This window comes from Tachysurus fulvidraco, chromosome 12 (genome assembly GCF_022655615.1).
Source record: "Tachysurus fulvidraco isolate hzauxx_2018 chromosome 12, HZAU_PFXX_2.0, whole genome shotgun sequence".
NCBI lineage: Eukaryota > Metazoa > Chordata > Actinopteri > Siluriformes > Bagridae > Tachysurus > Tachysurus fulvidraco.
In genome coordinates, this window is record NC_062529.1 from 16597623 (window position 1) to 16612464 (window position 14842).

The window sequence follows — 14842 nt, forward strand, 5'->3', positions numbered from 1 at the left end:
ACATCCCCTTTGCACCTCAGTTATGAACAGGGTTTCAACTAAGCCCTTGTTTGACCCAAGAGCAGCACTGAGGTTGCACTTCACTTAACATCATTTGACACAGAGGGCACATGTAGCTGTAATTGAAATTTTATGAATCTCCTGAAATTATTTGCTGGGTAGAAACATCATTGATATAATTGCAGGCAGGCGAGGACTCGGGAAACTAAACAGTACGTTTGTACAGTATTGAGATCGATGTTTATATGATGTAAACATCACATCCTCTTCCTAGCGAGCTTATTAAGTTATATGTTTTTAATTTATTTTTAAATCTGATTCAGCAGAAGGTGTTGATTAATTACAGTATATATTTAACAGCAGTTCTTTCTGTAAAGGTTTATATACATATAATGCAATTTATTCGAATATCTAATATGTAATAATATGCAAACATCCATTCACAGGGATTAGTCTAAGTCTGACGTCTAATAATAAATGGATTAAAAACATGTTGTTATTAAACAACGGAACATGTCTAATCTTAGAAGCTTTCTAATAGGAGCATTTCTGGATGGTCTTCATTGTCAGAGGTTTGTGGCCATGTGTCAGTTTTGTAACAAGCTGCATTTATGTTTGTTCTGTTAACTATAAGAGAAAATGAGGGACTCACTGAAAATGAGTGGCTTTTACACAGCATTAAATATGTTGTAAATATATAATATAAAAGTGTCAATTTTTAATAAGCAAATACTTTGGGAAGTTGTAGCCTTGTGGATAAGGTGTTGGACTAGTGATCAGAAGGTCAGGAGTTTGAATCCAAGAGCCACCACGCTGCCATTTTGGGCCCCTGAGCAAGGCACGTAATCCTCAAATGCCGTAAATAAATAAAAACCAGACAAAAAAAAATTAGTTCATTGTTTTTCTATAACAGCACACTCTGCTATATTTTATTCCACTGCCACTAATTAACAATTTTTTTTGTCAGTTGAACCTAATTGTTTTGTCTGCTACAGTTGAACCTAATTGTTTTGTCTACTACAGTTGAACCTATGTGTTTTGTCTGCTACAGTTGAACCTATGTGTTTTGTCCGCTACAGTTGAACCTATGTGTTTTGTCTGCTACAGTTGAACCTATTTGTTTTGTCTGCTACAGTTGAACCTATGTGTTTTGTCTACTACAGTTGAACCTATGTGTTTTGTCTGCTACAGTTGAACCCTTGTGTTTTGTCTGCTACAGTTGAACCTATTTGTTTTGTCTGCTACAGTCGAACCTTTTTTTTCTGTAGGTGATGATGAACAGAGTGACTGGTTCTTTGAAGGTGAATGTGCACCCGGTATCGGTGTTCAGGGTCTGATCTCCAGCAGGGAGTCAGAAACAGCCCCCAGACCAGCTGCACTCGACGCTATGAGAGAGAAGCATCATTCGGCTACTTTCCTCCACCCAAGCCAGTCCAATCAAAGAGGTAGAGCCAGTGTCTGCTTGTAGGAATGCAAGATAATAACAGTGTCACAATAGTTATCTCAATGAATCATTGTTTTGCAATAAGAGACTGTGATGTCATGGTTATTATCATGGTTCAAGCTTTTGCATGGGGCCCCCTTGTGGTCTACAGTTTGAGAGATAAGACCAGGTTGACGAGGTGAGGGGAAACAAGCAGGATGTCACATAAGGTTGCATTAGAGCAATGAAATCTAGATGACCATTTTATTAAATAAGGTTAATATTTCCTAATAGATCTGAGTTCCAATATGTTTTTACTGCATAAACGTATTACAATACAGTGCATAAGTGTGGAGTAAAATATGTGGAGGAGATGCAGTTATAGGAAAATAATCAGCAAGAAGCTGCATCCGGTTTGAGTTGATTTAGGTCGATTATTTTCCTATAACAGCAAAACCTGTCATGTTTTATTCATCTTCCACCTCCACAATTTGCCAGTGTGAACGTTTTTTCATCGACGTACGATAGACACGTCACTTCAGATCAAATTACACGCAGAAGCATGCGAAACAATTCGATACTCAGGTTTCCGAGTTTTGTTACTACCCTTAACCTTCTGATGACGGTGAAGGAAATGCTAGTTTCAGTTGGTAATTCCCTTATTTTTCTTATTTATTCAACAATTATGCTGTAGACATTGGCATCTCTTATCTTATTTTAGGTTTATTTTAAGAAGGGACATGTAAAAGCAGCAAAGCTATGTACAGTATCATTCTTTCTCTGAGCATCATAACCATGTGTGTTGCAGGTTGTCATTCTCGTATAAACCGTTTGCCAGGTGTGACTGCGTGCTGTATTAGGAAAGGCAGAAGGAGATTGCCTGCCAAGGTGAACTGGCATATTATAAACATTATACAAGACCTGCAGTACACATTACTTTTACAGCATGTTAATAAATCCTGACAGCGTCTTGTGGCTCTGAGGTATTGCCATGTTACAATCTTTTACACTGAGCTTGTCTTTTGGGTGTGTTGCAGGATAATAATATTGCTGCTTGTGTTGACAAACTGAAGACCTGCTCACATGATTCCTATCACAGAGAGTAAGATTTTACCTTAAAATTGGTGTGTCAATTATTTACTTTGGCGCTAAAATAAAATAATATCGAATATTTTCAGGTTTTGGCTGCCCCCCTATGGGAAGCGAGATAGAAGACAGGTATGATTGAAACTCTAGTCTGTTCTATAGTTTTTGAATTGTTGCTCATTTATAGCAATCCTTCTTCTTTTATTTCCAGCTGAAACCTTTGTGTTCATTATCCATGTATCCTATCGGCATGGGTCCAGACTCCCCACATCCAAGATGCTCCATATCTGAATGTAAAAACAGGTGAGATTTGTCTACTTTTCTAGAATTTATTTCTTCTCCTTAGGTACATCTCAAAATAAAATAATCACATTTAGCAAATGATTCTGTTTTCAAATGTGTGTTGTTTTTTTTTGTTTTGTTTTTGTCATTACCAGAAAAAACGTCAGGTTGACTTTTATTAGCACTTTTGTCCTGTCAGAGTAAAATAACTGCACTTTGCTTTTTGTCATTCTGTTTATACTCACTAAACACTCTTTTAAATTATCATTGAGCCAAGTGACAAGGTGAAACGCTATTGTATTTATGCCACTCAGTTCGGCAAAACCTCCCCTCACTGAAGGAAGGATCGAGTTGCTTACCGAATATATAAAAAGATTTTTTTGTGTCTCCTGACTGCGCAAGACACAACATCGAACAGATCTGCTGTCAAAGCTCAATATATTGATGGAGCATTTTTTAGTTAACTTCTCCGAATGAACCGTGCATGGAGTAAAGCAGGGTTAACCGATTTGACCTGCATGAAAGTTTTGCACTAGGGTCAGTTTGTTTTTGATGTGTATAGAATCGCTACAATAGACAAATCCCAAAGGATTGCAGCTCAAACCATGACCTTTTGATCTACAGGCTTGCTGTGCATGACGGGTATCTGATTTGACAACGTTTTGTGCTTTTACATGAATAAAAATGCATTTTCGGCAGTTGTGAAATATATAAAATATTGTAATTATATAGTTAGAAATGTCAAGAATACAGAACTAGCCAGTGGGTTTAAATATAGAAAAAAACCCTAATATATGTATTTATTTTCGCTCTTGTGGCGTGTCAAAGGGGAGGCATGCTTAGAGGTAAATACGGGCTCTGAGGGATCTGCGTATTTATTTAGAGTTTAATTGCCTGAAGATCGTTCGACTTCAGTGCATTATGCCTTTGGTGCCTATTTACTGTGCATTCTTAATTCTCTCCCTCGTGCTCTCTCTCTTCCTCTGTCTCTCTCTCTCTCTTGGGCCACTCTAGAAAGCTCTCCTTCTATCCTTGATGAGGGGCAGAAACACAACGGCAATAAAGCGGCCACTCTTCTTAGCGCTGTCTTTCATACTCATTGCCTTTCTTCTCCACCTGAAAGGTTCCTTCAGATTGGAGTTTGAAGCACGTTGAATACTAATTTCTGTCTATTAAAAGGCCCTGGTATCTTTGCCATGCTCTCATTTGAATGCTGTACACAGGGGACGCCTCTTAATTCCTTTATAGAAGAATTCCAGATCCCCTTTACTTCAAAAAGTATAAATCATACTCCCAAATGAATGATGGAGAGAGGAGGTTGATGCCGGGTATCTCTGATGTGTCCCACCCATTAGTAGCAAATGCATTGAGCTCACAAAGCTGCTGGGTTCTGGCCTGTGTGGGTGAGACTTGTCTGTCCTCCTGACCCAGGCCTCCAGCAAAGCTTCGGGCCGCACTACGTACAGCCTCACTTATCTATATACACAATAATATATTGCAGCAAATTTTCTCCATGCCACTACAATATGAAAGTATTCATTTAAGGCAGAAGTAAAGAATAAAGTATTATGTGGCATCAGATTATAGGAAAATAATCACCAACATGGTGATGTAATGTTGAATTTTATTTTTTTTTTACTTTATTGAATGTTATTTATTTTATATAAGGATGTTATTTTCCACATTACATTCCACAGTTCATTCATATAATCACGTCTTTTTTTTCTCTTTGTTGAAGTTGACTGCAATGAAAGTAAGAAACAAACAAACAAACAAAAAAAACACAGTGACGTACGTGACATCACGTCGCACAGTGAGTGACGTGACATACGGCTAAGTATGATGACCCATACTCAGAATTCGTTCTCCGCATTTAACCCATCCAAAGTGCACACACACAGCAGTGAACACACACACGCAGTGAACACACACACAGTGAACGCACACCCGGAGCAGTGGGCAGCCATTTATGCTGCGGCACCCGGGGAGCAGTTGGGGGGTCTTGGTGCCTTGCTCAAGGGCACCTCAATCATGGCCGGCCCGAGACTCGAGCCCAGACTCTCTAACCATTAGGCCACGACTTGCCCCACATAAAGTTAAAACGGTGCTGATGCTGGAGATTTTTTCCACCAATGAGAAATAAACATCTCCTTACAGACAACTTCACTTTATCAGCTTGTACACATGATTTCCAAAAAAAATTGTGTTTGACAATGTGTAAAAAAAAAGAAAAGTTAAAATATTTGATTTTTTGACAGCATTTATATGTTTTTCTTTGTGGCTGTTGGTTGGTGAAAAGCAGGTGGCATTTTACAGGGACAAACATTCACTAATGTATTTATTCTTTTATTTTTTTCTGCTGTCACTTTTTAATGCTGTCAGAGATTTAGAGAAAGTATATTAAATTCAATTATATATTATTAAGGTTCTCAGACACAGTGCTTGTAAACAGTATTAGTTGATCTTAATTATCCCAAACAACCTGATATTTGTTTCTAATTTTGCCAATCAGTATGCTTAAAAGATATTCCGTGAGCATGATTAGCTCCACCAGATTGTTGTGTATGGGTGAGCTCTCCAGCTTGTACTTGTCTCTGTAATACCTCACACTGTCACGCAATTTTAAAATGCATAACTGCGTCCGATCTGCTTCTGGCACATGCACGTTTTCTCAATAGACTTTATTTATTTCTAAATGACATTCGGCGGCACCAGATAAATCATAGTCCTTCGCCACTCCTCTCGCCCGCTTTTCATTTTAATTGTGAGATCTTGATGTCAGCAGTTAGTATATTGGTGTGAGTGGCCTATTGATTATTGATTTGCTACCATTGATTGCAATCCCAGAGGACCCTAATCCTTTTTGATTCATTTGAATACCTCTATTCATCTTGAGATCCTCCTTACACCTGGAGTGGTCTGTAGGCTAATGAAAATAGATGGTGGGCAAGAAACTAGCTGTAGCTCTCACGTCTGTTTGATTTATTATTTTTAATTGATATATCTGTTTGGAGGTGTGGGCAAGCGAATGACAATTGACCCTGGTGTCAGTGTAGTTTCACACCGTGCCTAAGGGACTGGTGGTCCGTCAGTGGAAGATGACTGTGAAAGTTTTCCGGATTACATGAATCCTTTTTTTTTTAAAACCCCTTTTCGTGAATTCTGTCCTCCAGAACTTATTAGTCCATCAAATTAAAACTTTCTTTCTTACACAGACAGCCTGTGGTTAAAAGCTTGTGGTTTCATGAGACATATTTATCACATGCACATCCCATTCAATTTTGTTGCACTTCTAATACAGTGGTGTGCCATAAGTGACTTTATTGAAGCTTACTAGACAGGACTGTGAAGTGTTGGAGAGAATCAAGCTGCACTTTGTGTTATGGATTTTGGACATCTATATAAAGTTTATATCTAAACTCATAAATCTGGATTAAAAGTATTTTTGTTTACTCTTTAATAGTTGGAGATGACACAGAGGATCTGTAGCCAATGTAGAAATGAAGTGGAGCTGTGAGAGCTTCTTCTGCACTGATCTGTCTCTAAATGAGAGAGATCATGACAGGCAGAGAGGAGAGAGAGAGATTTGGAGAGATAGAGAGAGCGAGAGAGAGAGACATACCCCCTGTGAATTAGACACAAACGCATCTGGGTATTACGTTTAATACTGGCCATGGCAGCAGCGAGTGAAATAATGTGGTGTTTAAGCGCTCATTGATTTTGGAATTAAAAAGTTAGTTTGCAAAGATTTACTGTGGGGAGTTCAATGGCTGAGCTCTTTATCAGTGCAGCAAATGGCTGGTTATACGCTGTCCGACAAAGCTACGATTGAGGGATCGATAGACGCGTGATTTACTAACTGGGCTACAGCTAATCAATAAGTATAAAAGTAAATGAAATATGCATTACAGAGATTTTATTAGAGGGAGGTAGCAGGCGGAGAATACCGGTCGAGCCATTTATTTTTATACCTATTGATTATACAACATAGAGACTTCGCTCATGCTCTTGCCCCCCTTCGCTCTGCTCAGGTAGTGTGAGTATCATGTGATTTATGGCTTTTGAGGTCAGGGATTGCACAGGCAGTTAAAAGGTCGCTATCTCAGCACGAGTGAGGTGAGGGGTTTATTCGGCTGCCAGGGATGAGCTGCACTCTGGCAGGTATTGTACCTGCACTGCTTTACACAGTCTACATAAAAAGCCACCCCTGACACTGAACTGTCTCTATCGTAACACTCTTTTTTTTGAGAATCAAATTTCACAAATAAGAGTATATACCTTGTTTGAGTTTTTCCTCAAAATGTACGCACGCATACACACAGATCAGCTCTTAAAGCATCAGACCCTTCCCCCTAGGCAGTGGAGAGGACCTTGACCTTAACTTTACATCGCAGTAGACACAGGGGGTCTGTAGCCAGGGTAATTTGTTTATCTGTACCCAGCAGCGACAGAGACACACAGCCTGAGCACCTCCTTTGCCTCTACTGATATTTCTGTTAAAACTCCTGCACTACATCTTACTCTTTCCTGCCTTGAACTGCTGCAGTCCCCAGGCTGTTTTTCATTCTTACAAACTGAAGTTACTTTCTGAATAAATCATTTCAGGATATTTGATTCTGAGAGTTTTGCTACTATTCAGTTACTCTTAGGTACTAAAAAAACTTTATGGTTTGTATGAAATATTCCAAACTGTTTGAATATGTCTAAATTACACTCGATTAATTGAGAGATTTGATATTTCTGTGTTTCTTTTTCGGTAGACAGCGTAGTGCACAACTGGGAGTGATGTGTGGAGGAGACATCAAGAGGAGGAGGAAAGCTGTAGCACTTCCCAATGCCACTTCAGGTATGCCTCACTGTCAGGTCTAAATTATTCGCAAATCCGTCTGCACTAAAATTGTACCACAAAATGGATACGTTTGTATTTCTACTTTTTAACATTGCCTGGTTTTCAATCTATTTTGTCACTTACATTTGGTCAAGTCTGTATCAAAAAAACATATATTTTTTTTAAATGAGTAAAAACGTATTCTTCTAACGTATTATTTTCTTCTAAAAGATTGTAGACTTATCACATAATATCACATAAAATTCCATATCGTACTATACTGTACGTGAGCTGAAGAAACGCTCAGAACAGGAATTATACCTAGAAAAAAAAAACAATTTTAACTTAATCATATAATAACTCAACAATAAAAGACTCATTCAAAAGTTTCCACTGGAATATTAATCTTTTTACTTAACAGTCGACAAGTCAGGGCTTGAAGGTTAAAGGTTGAGAGAAACCTTTACATTTAACAAGGAACCAATGTCAAATGGATTTTTGTAAGTCTGAAAATGATTCTCAGTTCTGCTTATTATTCTGAAGCCATCAAGGACAGTAATAACAATGTAGTCCGGTGCAGTATAGGTCACTCACTTTACCATAACAACGGCTTCCAGGACAACGATGTCCTGTGGGTACAGCTGAAATAATTAATACGATAAATGTCCAGACCTAAATATGCTAGTTAATAATTTAAATCAGTTAAATAATAATATACTTTGATACTCAATTTATTGAAATTGTGTTTTAATTGCTTTGCTTTGTATCGAGCAGTGGAATGATTCAGGTCGGACAGAACTGCTTGTTTGTGACCTGTTTCTCTGAATTATCATTATGTATAGTAGACTGCTGTATATGTACCCATGGCTTGTCGTTGGTGTTACTTCTGTATTCTCTTAGACAAACTTAAAATATTGCTATGGTGAAATCGCTCAAGTAGCTTTTGTTTAGATTCTTTGCACCATGATTTTTTTCTTTCCCTGCAGCATATAGGTATTCATTCACTTTCCTTTATTCATTTCATTCACACTGTTCTTCAGCTGTCATCCTGGTTGAACTTACTGTACAGTTGCTTCTTACTTGTATACTCAGTCTCAGTATAGTAAAGGTGTTCCACAAGGCTTTGAACTAGGACCGTTGTATTTATTTGATATAAATTGATTTTAAAAAAAGCAGTCCCTAAAATATAATTTCACTGTTGAGCCCTAAACTACTATCGATGCATAATTTAAGTAAACCTAGTTAATTAAATAGGTTTTTATTTAAATTAAATTAAGTTACCCAGGATTGAGAAATTGAGACACTATATTATAAGTAAACACAAACAAAACATGGTGATACTTTTACATTTCTAAGAAGCTGGATTAACACAGGATTAGAGTTTTTAAATTACGTGATGGTCGATACAACCCAAAGCGCCCATTCCCAACCCACACACACACACACACACACACACACACACACACACACACACACACACACACACACACACACACACACACACACACACTTTTTTTTTTATATCCGAGGTTATATAATCAAGTCTAAATAATGGAGGATTGAAATATACTGCTCATGATTATTAACCACTACTATGTCATATACTCTCATCTGATTTAATCAATCCCAGTAGTCATTTTTGGAAATCCCAGCAAACATGTGATTGGAAAATCCCTGACTTTTGCACGTAGACCTAAGAGGAAGAAGACATGAAGAAGTGAGGATTGGATATGGCACCCTCCATGAGCCTTTCATCCTTTTGGGCTGACCCGCTTGCCTTTTTTCATTAGACTCATGGTTCCTGGGTCCTTGTGCACTGCTTTACAGGATTGAAATCTGAATTGGTTTGTCCGCCTCTTCCCCAAAATCTCCTCCGCCATCGTCTCTTCTCTGGTGCGCTGTTTGTCATTTAAATAACAAATGCACCCAGTTTTCTGATTTAGTGAGGGGCTCTGGCCTCTGATGTATATTAATATTGCCACACAGTGCACTGTACCAGAGTTCATCATTCATTTGGATAAAAGAGGTGGAATTTAAAAACAGCCACTGCTGTACAGGGATACAGATTGCATCCATTTATTGCACTGAGTGATGGAATGGCCAGCCATTCTGTCCTTCACCTCTCCACGCTACCACGCCGCTTCCCATAAAACTTAAAAAAAGCCTCACCCTTGCCCCTTCATCCTCTCTGTGGGGAGGCAAGCAGAAACCGGGTATTCCTCATTGGCTTTTACTACAAACCTGCAGAAAACCGGATTAACCTCACTCGAGAAGAATTTTACAATTGTTAAAGCACCTTCAAGACACTTTGGCAAAAATCAAATGCCAGTGATGAAAAATACTTGATTTTTAAAAATATATATATAATATATCTAAATATATATTTTCCACATTTGCCAAAAAAACATTTTGCGCTGTATTTACATTCAGAGCTTATAAGATTCCTTGTCCTGAGCACTAGGAACCAAAGAACTGTTAGAACATTTTTAAACATTTTTTGACAAATATCACAATTTTAAAGCTTCATCTCTTTTTAGCAGTCATTCCCTTTATTTATTTATTTATTTATTTATTTATTTATTTATTTATTTATTTATTTATTTATTTAGGTCTATCTTTTCATATGCCCTTGCTCTGCAGTGTATGTTTATGTCCTGAATGTAGAGTCTGGAGTGGGTCTGTTGTGATTTATCATGCAGTGGGTGTCATCCAATGTCAGTGTCTGTGGCTGCATCTGCTCTGTATAAATCTTTACTTTGGCGTCTCACAGGGCCAGCGCTCTCTCTCTCTCTCTCTGCCTGTATTAGAGTCAGCGAGTGCGGCGCTCGGAAAGATATTGTCTGTTTGATTGTTGAAATGCCAATTACTTTCTTGCTTTTAATTTGTGTTTGTGCTACCCTACGAATCCCGGCGAGAGATCTAATCAGCCGAGGGCTACAATGTGTGACAGTGTGATTTTCGAGCGTGTGTTAAGCAGTGTTCCTGGGTGACAGGATGAGGTGTCTACCAGGGTTCCTCTGGGTATTGTGCTGCTTGTACCCAGCTGTTGCACAGGCCCCTCTCTTTAGCACTTAGCAGACATTGTGTTGAAGCTAGCTGTGAGAGAACTCATCAGACTGTTTGGATTGGGACGAGAACTCCACTTTGCAGGTCCAAATTGGCTGCCAGAATCACATCTCACTGTCACTAGCCTAACCATACAAATACACTTTTCTCCCAAAGTTCTAAACCACAAGCAGTATACCATTGCTTTGTTATTCCTACGGAACCACAGAGCTGCTAAATTCTCCAATCAGATTTATCAGATATTATAACAGCATCTTTGTCACTATAGTAGGCAGTAGTGCTGTGATATGTTATTATTACTAATCTGTTGCTATAGTAACAGCTAATTCACACAACATAGTACAATTGCTTTTTAGTACAGTTTAATTACTTTCCGTAAGGATATTCAAGGATATTCAGTTTCATAACCGCCTAACTGAGAGAGACCGAAAGTTAGAGGATTTTGCACTATTGTGTTTTCAAGCTGCGTTTTTTTTCCTTCAACTTAACACACACATACACAAAATAAAAAGATAATGGAAAAATGACAGGGATAAAGCTGTTATGATGTAATAGGAACTTCTTTTGTGGAACTATAAACATAACCAAAGTATGCTTTATTGTTGATTTATTATAATCTCATATTAATCTCATACTCCTTTCAAGCTAATTTATCTCAAATATATATATATATATATATATATATATATATATATACTTTTTTATTTTAATTTCATTGTAAATTCTGCTTCATTCCATGACTTAACTCTATGTTTGTATCGCTTGATGTGTCACTAGAGCATCAGGTTGATATCTTAAAAACAGAGAGTCTCATTAACCCACTAGCAAGGGCATACCTCTGTGCTGGAATGCAAAGCACCATGCCAGCTTTCATTTCTATTTTTGGGATACCATTAGAGAGTGTCATCCCTCTCTGTCTGTCTTTCCTGTTCTGCCCTTTCTACCTTACCTCCGTCTGTCTGCCTTTACCCTTCTCTCTCAATCCCCTATCTCCATGTCTTCCTTTCCACCCCTCTCTCTCTCTCTCTCTCTCTCTCTCTCTATCTCTATCTCTATCTCTCTTTCTCACACTCACACACGCTCACACACACACCCATGGTGACAGATCACCTGCGTCTGAGGCCCTGGTGTTCTTGCCCGGCGGTCCGGCCCCCTCTCATTAATGCCCACGCCGGTGCGAGGGCCATATGGCAGCGCAAGACAAATAACGCCAGCCCTCAGCCATCACTTCTGCTGACAGAAATGCAGCCCACCGCACTATTTTGCCCTCATCCACTCCACTCTGCATGCCTCCTTCTCCTCCTGCGCCCTTCAAAAGCCCACCACTGAGACGCTTAGTGCCTCTCGCCTCTCCTCTTCTCCCCTCTCTTCTCTCTCCTCATCCCTCCACTTTTCTCCTCACCCTCCTATTCTCCTTTCCCCTCTCCTCTTCTCTCCTCTTCTCTCCTCTCCTCCTATCCTACCCAATCATGTGATTCTTTCTCTTGCTGTTTTCCTCTTTACTCCTCATGTCTCTCATTCCCCTCCTTTTATGACCCCTACATTTCTCCTCTCCCATTTTTAATCCACTTCTCTGCATTCCTCTTCTTTTAAATTTCCTTCCACCTTTTCCTCTCCTTTTCTTTTCTCTCCTCTCTTCCTCTCCTGTGCTAACCTCTCGTGTTCTCCTCTCTACCCTTTTCCAAACTTTTCCCTCTCCTCCTTTATGTCCCCCACCTCATCCTGTCCTATCATGTCCTGCCCTAACCTCCATCCTCTCCTTTCTATAATTTTCCTTCTCTTTCACCACGTCTTCTATCTAAAGTCTTCATGAATGGAGCAGTTGGTACGGTTTGGTCCAGTGTAAATCGTGAAAAGCACTTTGCTTGTATGTTGGCTCACAATCATTCATAAAGCCATTATGAATCCCTGTGATGGTTGGCACACGCCGAGCAGGTCTAGTAATAAATACTAGCTTTAACACCTGCACAAGGACATTAAAAAAAAAAAAATCAGTCAGAACTTCTGCTGTTTATTCTGATCACAGGGTAGTCCTTTATTCTTAAATGCAACAGTATGGACAAGTGCTTGAATTTGGGTGATCTTCAAGTCTTATCATCATGCATTAAACAGTTGTGCTCAAAAGTTTGCATACCTTGGGAAAATTTGCAAGATGTGTACCATTGTTTTTAAAGACAACACCAGTAATGAGGCAAAACAATTTTATTTTATTTCTTATAGGACTCAGGTTAATGTGTAAGGCATAACAGAATGGCACAATCTTCAAACAAAACATAACAAAAAGAAAATAAGGACATAATCCCCGTATAAATTTTTGCATACATTTAGTTCTTAGCATCAATGGTAGCATGCAGTCTTTTGTTATAATTGCACATGAGGTCCTGAATTCTCTCAGGTGGTATAGCTGCCCATTCTTCTTGGCAAAATGCCTAGAGTTCCTGTAAATCTTTTGGTTGCATTTTTGAGATATTCTCAAATGGCTCAATGATCTTGAGGTCAGGAGACTGTGATGGTCTCCCGAACCTTCATCTTTTTCTGTTGTAGCCATTCTAGGGTCAACCTTGTCTTATGCTTTGGATCATTTGGATCACATGTTAGTAAAAATTGATGTCAACATATCTGTCAGTATTTTCTGATAACATGCAGCATTCATATTGACATCAATTTTTACTAACATCCTTATGCCACTGGAGCTCACCCTGCCCCAAGTCATAAGAGATCCACCACAATGTTTTACAGTGGCTATGGGGGTATGTAGGCCTTGTTGACCCCTCTCCAAAAATAGTGTTTATGGTTGCGACTATAAAGTTAGTGGCATTTTCAAGTGTTGAAATATCTTTTTATATCCTTTCCTGCTTTATAAAGATCACACGACTACCTTGTTACACAGGTGCACTGGTGCACTGGTCTTCCCCATGCTGCAGTATCCAGCCAAGTCAGTGCATCACCTCATGAGCTGAGAAACTCACTATTTATTCATAGACACTAATTACAATTACAAGTCACAGCTGTGGAAACTTCCCTTTGATAGCCATTTAAACCTCTATGTGTCAACATGTGTGTATATAATGTGGCCAAACATTCACAGATATGTAAACTTTTGGTCAGTCGTATAGGTGATTTCTATCTATGTGATAATTAATGACCTGACCACTATCCTTAAATAAGAAATAATACTTTTAGTCAGTCATATTTTCCATGTAAATGGCAATGTTTAACAATTTGGTTAAAGAATTTCGAGTCAGTCAATAGTAATGAAATGACACATTTACTGTTAACCATTTGTTAAACTTTATTACGGCATCGATTTTATGAACGTTTGTCGGAAAGATCAGCCAGGGGCTTCTAACACTGCAACAGCATCAAGTAGTTTTCCATTTACCAAATCTGTCATCCTCTTCGCTTTCTAGTGGATGTTGCTTTGCTATATACAGAAAGCCAACAAAGGGCTAATCATTAAATAGCCATTCAGTCCTATTCATTTAAGTGCATGAATCAGGAGCCTCATTACTGTCAATGTGTAATTAGCTGATTAATAAACATTGGAAGGGCAGGACTGCAGGAAGTGGTTGAAAAATAATTGTTTTTTGAGAGGCTGAACACAAGGAGCCATTAAGACATTCAAATGCTTTCATTCCTGCTGAATCATTACGTTACAAAACCCAGCGCTCACGCAGAGGGAATCATAGCACTGCTGTTTGTCGATACAAATCTATAAAAAAAAAATCCTTTGTAAAAATTTTGCTAATAAAATCCAAATATTTCAAATTCCATAGCAAGGCCTTAGATACTATAACGTTCTAATGTCTATCCAAATTTAACTGTCTTGACCTTTTCATAAATATTTGAGGGTCAGCAGTTTCTCATGGTGATTAAGTGTTTGGCTTTGTTTTGGTCAAACACAGCTTACGGTTAGCCATCATTCCCTCCAGAAATTTTAATCAATGATCCGGCCTTCCTTACCGTGCTGGCTCAGTTTGGAGGGGAAGTCATCTGGAAAGAGGCACAGTCTGATATAATGGGTACTAGCAAAAGCACATGTTAGTGACGGCTGTATTGCTTAATCCTGTAAGACAGTCCAGAGCCACAATGTCAGTTTTAGTTCCCACTTTCGTCGTCTAACACAGGAGCTCATCTCAAAATGGCTGTGTAACATG

At 38.7% G+C, this 14842-nt stretch overlaps 1 protein-coding gene across 6 annotated transcripts in view; it reads left to right on the forward strand.

The window, feature by feature from the left end:
- LOC113659645 (G patch domain-containing protein 2-like) overlaps positions 1-14842 on the forward strand; it is a 28467-nt gene that overhangs the window by 9617 nt on the left and 4008 nt on the right. For 4 of the 6 annotated variants that reach the window (XM_027172542.2, XM_027172543.2, XM_047821576.1 and 1 more), the window contains exons 4-9: positions 1248-1445; positions 2232-2311; positions 2461-2525; positions 2602-2641; positions 2721-2812; positions 7552-7637. In XM_027172542.2, coding sequence (XP_027028343.2) covers positions 1248-1445; positions 2232-2311; positions 2461-2525; positions 2602-2641; positions 2721-2812; positions 7552-7637 — 561 coding nt within the window. The remainder of the gene's footprint in view (positions 1-1247; positions 1446-2231; positions 2312-2460; positions 2526-2601; positions 2642-2720; positions 2813-7551; positions 7638-14842) is intronic. The other 2 variants (XM_027172546.2, XM_027172545.2) reach the window with 1 other exon arrangement.